Below are 12,943 nucleotides of genomic sequence, written 5' to 3'. Positions count from 1 at the left end.
CCAGACTCTGCCCCCAGCCCGGCCCCGCCCCCACCCAGGGCCACGCCTACCCCCCTCGACCCCCGGCCCCGCCCCCCCAGTCGATAGAGGAGGCCCTGGACAAACTGGACGCCGAGCTGGAGGGCCACATGCGAGCGGAGGAGAGGAGGAGGGAATGGGAGAGAGAGGAGGAGCAGCGGAAGAGGAAGGAGGAGGAGAGGAAGAGGAGGAGGGAGTGGGAGAGACAGGAGGAGGAGAGGAAGAGGAGGATGGAGGCCGAGAGGCAAGAGGAGGAGAGGAAGAGGAGGAGAGAGCTGGAGAGGCAGGAGGAAGAGAGGAGGAAGAGGAGGGAGTGGGAGAGGAAGGAGGAGGAGAAGAGGAGGATGGAGAGGAAGATGAAGGAGGAGGCGAGCCGTAGCAAGGGGAGGGAGGAGAGCGCCATCGAGAGCCTGGAGAGGCTCCTGTCCGGGCGGGCGCCGATGGCGCCGTCATCGACGCCACCGCCCCAGCCTCCTCCCCGCCTCTCGTCCGTCGTCTCCGCCCCCTCCTCCTCTGCGCCCCCGACCCAGTCCTCGCCCCCCTACCCCTGGCTGAGCCGGGGCGGGGTCCCCCCCTGTCCTCCGGTACACGCCGCGGGGGCCCAACCGCCGCCGCCCGCCCTCGTCGAGAGGCTCCGCCCACCCCCCCTCACCCCCCAGACGGACTACGCCAGGGAGAAGCAGCGTCAGCGCGAGATGTGGGAGGGTCACGGCAGCTCAGGGACCAACCGGCCCGCCCCCTACTCCAGCCCCGCCACGCAAGGCCCGGCGCCCAAAGACGAGGGGGCTCGCCGCCTGCCCGCCCCCGTGCTCCGGGACCCCCCCAAACTCTTCCAGGCCTTCCCCCGGGACACGCCCCCTCCCGGGTCCCCCAACGCCTCCGCGGGGGGGCTCCTCCACAAGCGAATGCCCGGCGGAGGGCTCGGCAGCCTGGGCGGCGGCGTCGGCGGCGACTCGGACGCCGCCCCGTTCGAGGAGGAGACGTCGGAGCTGTCCACCCTACTGCCCGACGGCCTCGCCAACATCATGGCCATGCTTGACGAGTCCATCAAGAAGGAGGAGGAGCTCTACTGCGCCAACGGCGCCGGGCGGCGGGACAACGACGCCGCCATCACCGCCATGCCGCCGGCGAAGAGCTACCTGTGCGCCCCGGATCTCATCCCGGCGCCCAAGCAGCAGGCGCAGGAGGAGTTCGGGTCCAACGCCCACGCCAGCCCGCCGGTCCTCAGCCGCCAGGGCTCGCTGGCGTCCCCGTGTAGCCGCACCTCGTCCCTCAACGAGGACGAGGACGACGGGAGCATCAAACCCGCCGTCCCCTCCCCACACGGGCGCCACCCCCCCTCGAACCCCGGCGGGAAACAGAACACGGACAACTACTGCCACAGCGACCTGGCCAAGCTCTACGGCCTGCCCGCCAGGGGCGAGGCGGACGAGGAGGACGAGGAGGAGGAGTCGGAGACCACGCCGTCGTGCTCGCCGCCGCCGCAGCAGCGGCCGCACCTGCACCAGACGGGCGTCGGCAGCATGTTCAAGTCGCTGGCGTCGGTGCTGGAGAGGCAGAAGTACGCGTACCGGGGCGGGCCGTTCGGACGGCCGCCGCCCTCGGCGCTGGGCGGGGTCAAGTACTCGTCCTCGCTCTCGCTGGGCCCCGACGTCTACCGGCAGCAGCAGAGCACCTCCCCGACCTCCGACCCGGTCGGTCATCAGCCGGGCTCCGCCGCCCCGCCCCTCAAGGCGCGGCCGCGCTCGCCGTCCAGCTGGCTGGAGGACAGCAAGGTGAAGGTGGAGGAGGAAATATGGCGCGACGGTCGGAGGGAGACGGAGGAGAACAGGAAGGTGAAGGTGGAGGACATATGGCGCGACGGGCGGAGGGAGACGGAGGAGGGCGGGCCGGGCTCGGGGAGAGAGGAGTCGTCTCGCTCCCCCGCGGAGCCCGAGGCGGCGGCGCCCAAGGAGGAGGCGCGGAAGCAGCTGACCACCATCTCCGAGTCGTCTCTCGCCGAGCTGGGCAGCGGCTGCGAGCTCCTGCTGGACCGGCAGGCGCTCCTCGGCGCCAAGAGCCACGGCGCCGACCACGGGTCCAAGGCTCGGGTCAAGCACCCGGACCGCCACAAGCCCGGGAGAGAGAAGGAGGGCGACAGAGAGAGGGAGCGAGAGAAGGAGAAGGAGGAGAAGAAGAAGCATGGCACGACGCTCGACCACAGGAAGGAGAAGAAGAAAAAACACAGAGAGAAACGAGAGATGTCCACCTTCTCCTTCTCTTTCTCCTCCTCCTCATCCTCCTCCTCCCCCTCCTCCTCCCACTCCGGCTCCGTGAAGCGCCACAAGGAGGGAAAGAGCCACAAGGAGAAGAAGGACCGGAGGATTCTGGGAGACCTGGACCTCCAGAGCAAGGAGGTCCGCGAGAAGGAGAGGGCGCGCTCGGACGTGGAGAAGAAGAGGAGGAGGGAGGCGGCGGCGGCCTCGGGATCCGGCGCCGGCTCCGCCAGCGAGGGCGAACACTCCGAGTGGGCGTCCCGGAGGAGGGGAGGGCTCGCCGCCAAGGACGAGTCGGACGCGGCGGCGGCGACGGGCTCCAACGACTTCCAGAGGCTGAAAGCGTTGTCGGACGGGCCGCCCAAGGAGCTGAAGATCCGCCTGATCAAGGTGGAGAGCGGCGACCGGGAGACCTTCATCGCGTCCGAGGTGGAGGAGAAGAGGATCCCTCTGGGCGAGATCAGCATCAGGAACACGGCCAGCGACGTCATCAGGGCCTGCAAGTCAGTAGAGCCGCGTGTGTGTGTGTGTTGTGTGTGTGTGTATGTGTGTGTGTGTGTGTAGCCCAACCTCAGGTCCGAGAGACAGAGAGGGGTGTGAGTGTATTAGATTGTATGAGTATAAGATTGTACAAGGTTATTGTGTGTGTGTGTGTGTGTGTGTGTGTGTGTGTGTGTGTGTGTGTGTGTGTGTGTGTGTACTAACCCGTGTGCTTGTCCCAGGGGCGCCAGGCTGAAGGGGAAGTTCAGGGAGTCCTACCTGCTGCCGGCCTTCTCCGTCAAGCCCGTCATGGGGGAGGTGCCCATCCCCCGGGAGAAGCTCAACCCTCCCACGCCCAGCATCTACGTACGTACCTCCTCCTCCTACCTCCTCCTCGTACCTCCTCCTCGTACCTCCTCCTCCTGCTACCTCCTCCTCCCCGTACCTCCTCCTCCCCGTACCTCCTCCTCCTCGTACCTCCTCCTCCTCATACCTCCTCCTCGTACCTCCTCCTCGTACCTCCTCCCCATACCTCCTCCTCCTCGTACCTCCTCCCCATACCTCCTCCTCCTCGTACCTCCTCCCCGTACCACCTCCTCCTCGTACCTCCTCCTCGTACCTTCTCCTCGTACCTCCTCCCCGTACCTCCTCCTCCGTTCACCGCGCTGCCACACTCTGCCGCCCGCTGCACGTGAGATCAGCGTCTGCCTGCGCTGCCCTCTTGTGGCGGAGGCACCTAACTTCATGCTGACACAACGGGGGAAATGTGACGTGGTTCGTTTAGATGGGAGATGGCGGTGTTTGAGTGTTTCAGCGATGCCGTGTGTGTGTTGTGTGTAACGTTGCAGAGTTTCTGACTTGTCTCTCTTCCTGGTCTCTCCCGTGTAGCTGGAGAGTAAGAGAGACGCGTTCTCTCCAGTGCTGCTGCAGTTCTGCACCGACGCCAAGAACCCCGTCACCGTCATCAGGGGCCTGGCGGGATCACTCCGACTCAGTGAGTTCACACACACACACACACACACACACACACACACACACACACACACACACACACACACACACACACACACACACACACACACACACCAACTTTTGGGGACATTATCTTATTTGCCATCTTCCTCAGAGTGAGATGAGAAGATAACATACTCTTCTCCTCTCTGAGTAGGAAGCATTGAGACCCATTGGCGCTGTTAGCCTAGTTAGCCTAGCTTAGCACAATCACTGGAAGTAGGAAGCATTGAGACCCATTGGCGCTGTTAGCCTAGCTAGCCTAGCTTAGCACAATCACTGGAAGTAGCTAATGCTCAATGGGTCAACGGTTCAAAGGTCAATGCTTCCTACTGCATGCACACAGAAGATAAGGGCATGTATCTTCTTACCCCACTCTGGGGAAGATGGCAAATAATTAGATCAGTGTTTAACTTATAATTATTTATAATAATTTCTCCAAAAAAGTTGGCGTGTTTCTTTAAGTCGTATTGTCATTGCCAAGTAGCAGTCCTTTCAAATCCCTTTATCAAATGCTACATGTACAGAGTACTACTGTGTCTGTAAACCCTGCCTATCCACTCCATCCCCCTCCTCCACGGCAGTAGCTCAGGAGGTAGAGCGGCTCGTCCAATGATCGTAGGGTCGGCGGTTCGAATCCCGGCTCCTCCTGACGACACGTCGAATTGTCCTTGGGGCCCCAAAACCCCACTAAATCCCTATGAGCAGGTTAGCACCTCGCACGGCAGCTGCCGCCACTGGCGTGTGAATGTGTGTGTGAACGGGTGAATGAGAGGCCATTGTAAAGTGCTTTGGATAAAAGCGCTGTGTAAATGGTAAATGGTAAATGGACTGCACTTATATAGCGCTTTTCCACCTTAGCGGTACTCAAAGCGCTTTACAATGGCCTCTCATTCACCCATACACACACACATTCACACACCAATGGCGCTAGCTGCCATGCAAGGTGCTAACCTGCTCATTGGGAGCAATTTGGGGTTAGGTGTCTTGCTCAAGGACACTTCGACATGTGGACAGTCGGAGCTGGGATTCGAACCACTGACCCTTCGATCACTGAACGACCCGCTCTACCATCTGAGCTACAGTCGCCCCATACAGTCGTGTATGTGCAGTACCATTTATCGTTTACCGTTCATCCTCCCAGACCTGGGGCTGTTCTCCACCAAGTCGCTGGTGGACGCCAACAGCGAGCACGCCGTGGAGGTGCGGACGCAGGTGCAGCAGCCAGCCGACGAGAACTGGGACGCCAGCGGGACGGGCCAGACCTGGCCGTGCGAGAGCAGCCGCTCGCACACCACCATCGCCAAGTACGCGCAGTACCAGGCCTCGTCCTTCCAGGAGAGCCTGCAGGAGGACAAGGGCAGCGACGACGAGGAGGAGGAGGAGGAGGAGGAGGAGAAGAAGGAGGAACGGGAGAAGGAGAAGGAGAAGAAGCAGGCTGGCGGCACGGAGACGCCAAGTAAAGACGGGTCGAACGCCGGCGGCAGGTTAGAACAGACACACACACACGCGTTCTCCGTGAGCTCCTGTTCGGTTGGACTTTGGTAAATATTGGTGCTTTCTAGCGTTCATAATCTCATTCTCTCTCTCTTCTTCAGTACGGAGCAGAAAGCGGTGGGGAAGATCATCAAGTTTGGCACCAACATCGACCTGTCAGACGCCAAGAGGTGAGCTGTGACCACCAGCACACAGAGATAGCGCTCTATATATGGGATATATGGTCTGTCCCTTTGCAAAGTGTGGAACAGTTTTTCAACAACTTCCCTCTGGGGTTATACTGACCCCTATTGGTGAGACATCAGTACTACAACACAGACAACAGCCACCACAGCTGGCCTCACCCAATAACGCTGACAAACACAATTCAGAATAGTATAATTCTTAAAATAGTTAATGCGTGATAGTAGTCTGTGATAGTATTGAATGGGTAGTAGTCTCAGTGATAGTATTTAATGGGTCTCAGTGATAGTATTGAATGGGTAGTAGTCTCAGTGATAGTATTGAATGGGTAGTAGTCTCAGTGATAGTATTGAATGGGTAGTAGTCTGTAATAGTATTGAATGGGTAGTAGTCTCAGTGATAGTATTGAATGGGTAGTAGTCTGTAATAGTATTGAATGGGTAGTCTCAGTGATAGTATTGAATGGGTAGTAGTCTCAGTGATAGTATAGAATGGGTAGTAGTCTCAGTGATAGTATTGAATGGGTAGTAGTCTGCGATAGTATTGAATGAGTAGTAGTGTCAGTGATAGTATTGAATGGGTAGTAGTCTCAGTGATAGTATTGAATGGGTAGTAGTCTCAGTGATGGTATTGAATGGGTAGTAGTCTCAGTGATAGTATTGAATGGGTAGTCTCAGTGATAGTATTGAATGGGTAGTAGTCTCAGTGATAGTATTGAATGGGTAGTAGTCTCAGTGATAGTATTGAATGGGTAGTAGTGATAGTATTGAATGGGTAGTAGTGATAGTATTGAATGGGTAGTAGTGATAGTATTGAATGGGTAGTAGTGATAGTATTGAATGGGTAGTAGTGATAGTATTGAATGGGTAGTAGTGATAGTATTGAATGGGTAGTAGTGATAGTATTGAATGGGTAGTAGTGATAGTATTGAATGGGTAGTAGTCTCAGTGATAGTATTGAATGGGTAGTAGTCCCAGTGATAGTATTGAATGGGTAGTAGTCTCAGTGATAGTATTGAATGGGTAGTAGTCTCAGTGATAGTATTGAATGGGTAGTAGTCTTAGTGATAGTATTGAATGGGTAGTAGTCTCAGTGATAGTATTGAATGGGTAGTAGTCTCAGTGATAGTATTGAATGGGTAGTAGTCTCAGTGATAGTATTGAATGGGTAGTAGTCTCAGTGATAGTATTGAATGGGTAGTAGTCTCAGTGATAGTATTGAATGGGTAGTAGTGATAGTATTGAATGGGTAGTAGTCTCAGTGATAGTATTGAATGGGTAGTAGTCTCAGTGATAGTATTGAATGGGTAGTAGTCTCAGTGATAGTATTGAATGGGTAGTAGTCTCAGTGATAGTATTGAATGGGTAGTAGTCTCAGTGATAGTATTGAATGGGTAGTCTCAGTGATAGTATTGAATGGGTAGTAGTCTCAGTGATAGTATTGAATGGGTAGTAGTCTCAGTGATGGTATTGAATGGGTAGTAGTCTCAGTGATAGTATTGAATGGGTAGTAGTCAGTGATAGTATTGAATGGGTAGTAGTCTCAGTGATAGTATTGAATGGGTAGTAGTCTCAGTGATGGTATTGAATGGGTAGTAGTCTCAGTGATAGTATTGAATGGGTAGTAGTCTCAGTGATAGTATTGAATGGGTAGTAGTCTCAGTGATAGTATTGAATGGGTAGTAGTCTCAGTGATGGTATTGAATGGGTAGTAGTCTCAGTGATAGTATTGAATGGGTAGTAGTCAGTGATAGTATTGAATGGGTAGTAGTCTCAGTGATAGTATTGAATGGGTAGTAGTCTCAGTGATAGTATTGAATGGGTAGTAGTCAGTGATAGTATTGAATGGGTAGTAGTCTTAGTGATAGTATTGAATGGGTAGTCTCAGTGATAGTATTGAATGGGTAGTAGTCTCAGTGATAGTATTGAATGGGTAGTAGTCTCAGTGATGGTATTGAATGGGTAGTAGTCTCAGTGATAGTATTGAATGGGTAGTAGTCTCAGTGATAGTATTGAATGGGTAGTAGTGATAGTATTGAATGGGTAGTAGTCTTAGTGATAGTATTGAATGGGTAGTAGTCTCAGTGATAGTATTGAATGGGTAGTAGTCTCAATGATAGTATTGAATGGGTAGTAGTCTTAGTGATAGTATTGAATGGGTAGTAGTCTCAGTGATAGTATTGAATGGGTAGTAGTCTCAATGATAGTATTGAATGGGTAGTAGTGATAGTATTGAATGGGTAGTAGTCTTAGTGATAGTATTGAATGGGTAGTAGTCTCAGTGATAGTATTGAATGGGTAGTAGTCTCAATGATAGTATTGAATGGGTAGTAGTCTCAGTGATAGTATTGAATGGGTAGTAGTCTGTGATAGTATTGAATGGGTAGTAGTCTGTGATAGTATTGAATGGGTAGTTGGTCTCAGACGGTGACCATGTGCTCGTTCCCCAGGTGGAAGGCTCAGCTGCAGGAGCTCCAGAAGCTTCCGGCCTTCATGCGCGTGTCGTCCAGCGGGAACATGCTGAGTCACGTGGGTCACACCATCCTGGGCATGAACACCGTCCAGCTCTACATGAAGGTGCCAGGCAGCCGCACACCTGGTAAGAGTGCCTAGTTGTGTGTGTGTGTGTGTGTGTGTGTGTGTGTGTGTGTGTGTGTGTGTGTGTGTGTGTGTGTGTGTGTGTGTGTGTGTGTGTGTGTGTGTGTGTGTGTGGGGGGGGTCTATGTCGTGTTATGGCCGTGAAAGTAAACCTGTGTGTGCTGTGATGGTGCACATGTGGTAGCTGAAAAAAGGAGGGACGCACTCAACTCACTATTAGTATAAAAGTCTTGCATGCGATGGGTGCTCCTGTAATGGAAATGTCCATACTCAGAAACAGGAGAAGAGATAAGCAGCACTCCAAATTGCGTATAATGTATATTTATTGTATAATTATTATGTCTCGGATACCAAGTGGTAACTTTCCTTGCCATAACTGTGTACATTGTTATTCCATGTGTAAGGGTCAACAGTTCACTCACCCGAAATCGGGTGAAGTCATCAGGGTTGGAGACAGAATCACCTGTAACACTAAATATGTGATCTATTTATTGAAATGTCCGTGCAACCTGTATTATGTTGGTCAAACAATAGGAGGTGGAGGTGCATGGCATCTGATTTGTGATTTGAGTTCTGGGTGATTGACCTGTATTTCTGCAGCTGTATGTAGTGTGTGTGTGTCACTGATGCGAATGTCCTGCTCCCTCCCCTCCAGGTCATCAGGAGAACAACAACTTCTGCTCCGTCAACATCAACATCGGCCCCGGGGACTGCGAGTGGTTCTCCGTGCACGAGAACAACTGGCCGGCCATCAGCGACTTCTGTGAAAAGTGAGTTTTGCGCGTTTAAGGGATTCACGGTTCAACACGGAACATCTACCTGGAGTTTATTGACGCACGGGTGGAGCAAAATTAAGAGAATACCAAATATTTAAATTTGAAATGCGTAGACGGCGACACGAAGCACAAACGCTACACAGAAGAGAGTGTGGCGATTAAGGTCTGCGGTTGTGTCCGGGAACATCGCTCCCCCTACGCCAACGTGCTCTTCCTCCATGGTTTTAACCCACCCCTTTCTCCTCAGGCACGGCGTGGACTACCTGACAGGCTCGTGGTGGCCGGTTCTGGACGACCTGTACCGCTCCAACATCCCCGTGTACCGCTTCATCCAGCGGCCCGGCGACCTGGTGTGGATCAACGCCGGCACCGTCCACTGGGTCCAGGCCGTCGGCTGGTGCAACAACATCGCGTGGAACGTGGGACCGCTCAACTGTGAGTCCCGCCCCCACCCCCTACCGGGCTGACCAATCACTCGCAACGCCTTCGTTAGCTCGTAGCTTTGCAGCCGTCCCTGACCGATCACTTACAACGCCTTCGTTAGCTCGTAGCTTTGCAGACGTCCCTGACCGATCACTCACAACGCCTTCGTTAGCTCGTAGCTTCGCAGTCGTCTCTTAACTTTTGTCGCCCTCGAAACGTTTCGTAGTGCTGTCAGTGGGGTCTGGGGGCGGTGGTATCGACTCAGAGGGTCGCCCAGGCGGGGTTAGGGTTAGTCTGACGTGACGCCGTCTCTCCCCCGCAGCCTACCAGTACCAGCTGGCCCTGGAGAGGTTCGAGTGGAACGAGGTGAAGAAGGTCAAGTCCATCGTGCCCATGATCCACGTCTCCTGGAACGTGGCGCGCACCGTCAAGGTCACCGACCCCGACACCCACAAGATGATCAGGTGAGTGAATGGATGCGATATCCGCACGCCGGATTATAGCTCCCCAAAAACTTTATTCGATAAGCGCAACATTTGGACCACGCAGGGTCGTCTTCAGGTCAAAAGAAAGACCCTGTGTTGTCGAAACATTGTGCAGATATCCTTTTGCTCTTAGATTCATATTTTTTATCCTGCACCTTGCCTTAAAGGTACCCAATGTAGTTTTTGACCACTAGTATGCGCTCTAGAGCAAATTTGAGAAGGTGGTCCCCGAAAATCGAGCACTACGTCATTGAGTCAATACACAGAGCACATAATAGTGACGTTTCACACATCTTTGTTGTTTTCAAAACATTAGCTAAATATCATTTTGCGAAGAAATGACAAGGTAGGAAAGACATTCAAGTGATTCAACATGTTTATTAGACTACAAGGAACCATATAATCGAGGAATTTCGAAAATAAACAGAACAGATTGTTTTGATTCACGTTTCGTTGGGTACCTTTAAGACAGGACGTGCACATGTGTGCAAGGATGTGCGCACGGCTACTCTACAGTACCTACATGATAAACATCCCTTTGTCGCCCGAGGAAGCGTCTTCCTCCTCCTTCATACGACCTCTCTCCCGTCTTCCTCAGACACTGCCTGCTGCAGTCCATCAAGCACATCCAGGTACTGAGGGACCAGCTGGTGGCCTCGGGGAAGAAGATCTCCTACCAGAGCCGCGTCAAGGACGAGCCCGCTTACTACTGCAACGAGTGTGACGTGAGTTCGGCGCCTGCCCCCCCCGTGACACCCCCGTTTCCAGAACCACCCCCCGCATCGCGTTCATAACGCCAGCTCTGGCAGCTCGCTGAATGGATCTTAACGTCACGTATCCCGTTCGCTACAGACGTCCCCGACATCGCAGAGCTAATCATCGTTTTAGCATTAAGAGTCGTCCTCGGTGGTACTAAGCGGCCCCCCCTAGAGTCCCTAGATCGAGACTTAAGACCAAGGGTGGCAGAGCTTTTGCGGTGGCTGGCCCAAAGCTCTGGAACAGCCTCCCTCCACACATTAGACACGCACAGAACCTAGGGCTCTTTAAGTCTCGGCTCAAAACGCACTTGTTCTCACTGGCTTTTGAGGCCTGATAGCCTACATCCCCTGTCCTGTTCTGTGTCCTGTCCTTTTATTGTTCTGTGATTATGTGCACTTTATTCTGTTTTTTGTTTTAGTTTATTTGATATATTGTACAGCGCTTTGTCGCAACTTCGGTTGATTTTAAACGTGCTTTATAAGCAAAGTTGACCTTGACCCCTCCCCTCCGCGTCGCCCAGGTGGAGGTGTTCAACCTGCTGTTCGTGACCAGCGAGACCGGCAGCAGGAAGACGTACGTGGTGCACTGTGAGGACTGCGCTCGCCAGCGCACGCCCAGCCTGGCCAGCGTGGTGGTGCTGGAGCAGTACCGCATGGAGGAGCTGATGAGCACCTACGACGGCTTCAGCCTGGTGAGAGAGGGACACACACGGGGGACACACACACGGACACACACGGGGACACACACACGGGGACACACACACGGGGACACACACGGGGACACACACACACGGGGACACACACACGGGGACACACACGGGGAGACACACACAGACACACACACGGGGACACACACACGGGGACACACACACACGGGACACACACACGGGGACACACACGGGGACACAAACACAGGGACACACACACGGGGACACACATACGGGAACACACATACGGGGACACACATGGGGACACACACACGGACACACACACACGGGGACACACACACATGGGGACACACACGGGGACACACATGGGGACACACACGGGGACACACACACGGGGACACACACACGGGGACACACATATGGGAACACACACACGGGAACACACACACGAGGACACACACACGGGGACACACACACACGGGGACACACACGGGGACACACACACGGGGACACACATACGGGGACACACACACGGGGACACACATGGGGACACACACACGGGGACACACACACGGGGACACACACACACGGGGACACACACGGGGGGACACACACGGGGACACACACACGGGGACACACACGGGGACACACAGGGACACACACACGGGGACACACACACGGGGACACACGGGGACACACACACACGTGTAACGGCAGCACGATTTTTAAATCTACCCGGCAGTTTGTAAAAGCTCTCAGAACCACATTTCTAACCGATGATGTCTTTTTCTCTTCCAGGCGTCGGCCTCTAGTTCCCGGTGACGTAACCCCTCCTCCTCTCCCCGCATCCCACAGCCATAACCAAAACTCCTGCTAGCCAGGACAAACACACCTTTTTACTTTGGAGTTTTTTAGTTTAGCTTCCTTATTTAAATGTTGTTTTTTTTACTACTACTTACAACTACTGCTAATACTTGCCGAACAGCCAATTGAAAACCAGTTTACTCATCATCACTGTTTACAAAGAGAAAAGAAAAAAACAAACTGCCATCAAATGCCAGTTTACTCTTAATGGTGCTGAAGAAGACCAGTCCCCTGGCGACAGAGGGCAGTGGTGCTGCCATTGAACAAACAAAATGGAGGGAGGCGGTGGTTTCCATGGCATGTTTTTGTTATTTTCGGACAGTTCTTTTTTTGTTTTTATGTTGTTTTTTTTTGTCCTCTTGAATAGTGAAATTTGTACATTGCTGTTTGTATTTTTTGTGGGGTGTTGTTTTCTTGCCCCCCCCTCTATAATTTATTGGTTGTTTTTTCTAAACTAGATCAGCGTAACTATATACCACATTGGCCTTGTCATTGTATTTAGAAAAGAGAAAATGAAAAATACTAATAGAGATATGAACATTTTTCTAAAGCATTAAGAATTTAAAAAATACAATTGTTTGGAATGCTTCAAAACATACGGGTTTAAAAACACTTGTTTTTATTTTGTCTTTTTCAGAATCTTGTATGCGTTGTAAATCTCTTTTGCTCTTTTTTTTTTTTATGAATTAATTATAATATTTCTTCTGGAGATAAAGATTCAATTGTCACTCCTCTCTAGGACTACATCAGGTCTCGTATGTTCAATTACTTGCTTCCTTTATCAACGACCATTTTCATTTGGTGTCTAATAAGAGTCGTACCTCCGATTGTTTTGCTAAATATACAGATTTATTCCTTTCCTGGATTTTAAATTGTACATTTGTTTTTGTTTTTTAATTTAAAATGTTCCTTCTATTTATTGGATATC

At 52.7% G+C, this 12,943-nt stretch overlaps 1 protein-coding gene across 1 annotated transcript in view; it reads left to right on the top strand.

The window, feature by feature from the left end:
* Nucleotides 1-12,044, top strand: part of LOC311328058 (uncharacterized protein) — a gene marked incomplete at its 5' end in the record, with an annotated part of 16,720 nt that extends 4,676 nt beyond the window's left edge. Inside the window, 14 exon segments of the mRNA XM_084461174.1 lie at nucleotides 1-134; nucleotides 198-2,131; nucleotides 2,222-2,776; nucleotides 2,996-3,119; nucleotides 3,642-3,747; nucleotides 4,909-5,251; nucleotides 5,363-5,431; nucleotides 7,894-8,042; nucleotides 8,697-8,811; nucleotides 9,065-9,252; nucleotides 9,563-9,704; nucleotides 10,324-10,450; nucleotides 11,005-11,175; nucleotides 11,950-12,044. The exon segment at nucleotides 1-134 is cut by the window's left edge and continues 691 nt beyond it. Coding sequence (XP_084317300.1) covers nucleotides 1-134; nucleotides 198-2,131; nucleotides 2,222-2,776; nucleotides 2,996-3,119; nucleotides 3,642-3,747; nucleotides 4,909-5,251; nucleotides 5,363-5,431; nucleotides 7,894-8,042; nucleotides 8,697-8,811; nucleotides 9,065-9,252; nucleotides 9,563-9,704; nucleotides 10,324-10,450; nucleotides 11,005-11,175; nucleotides 11,950-11,973 — 4,181 coding nt within the window. The 3' untranslated portion in view covers nucleotides 11,974-12,044.
* Between the last annotated feature and the right edge of the window lie 899 nt (nucleotides 12,045-12,943).

This window comes from Borostomias antarcticus (assembly GCF_949987555.1).
Source record: "Borostomias antarcticus genome assembly, chromosome: 37".
NCBI classification, from domain to species: domain Eukaryota; kingdom Metazoa; phylum Chordata; class Actinopteri; order Stomiiformes; family Stomiidae; genus Borostomias; species Borostomias antarcticus.
The sequence above is the reverse complement of the archived record's forward strand: the minus strand, read 5'-3'. Positions and strand labels throughout refer to the sequence as shown.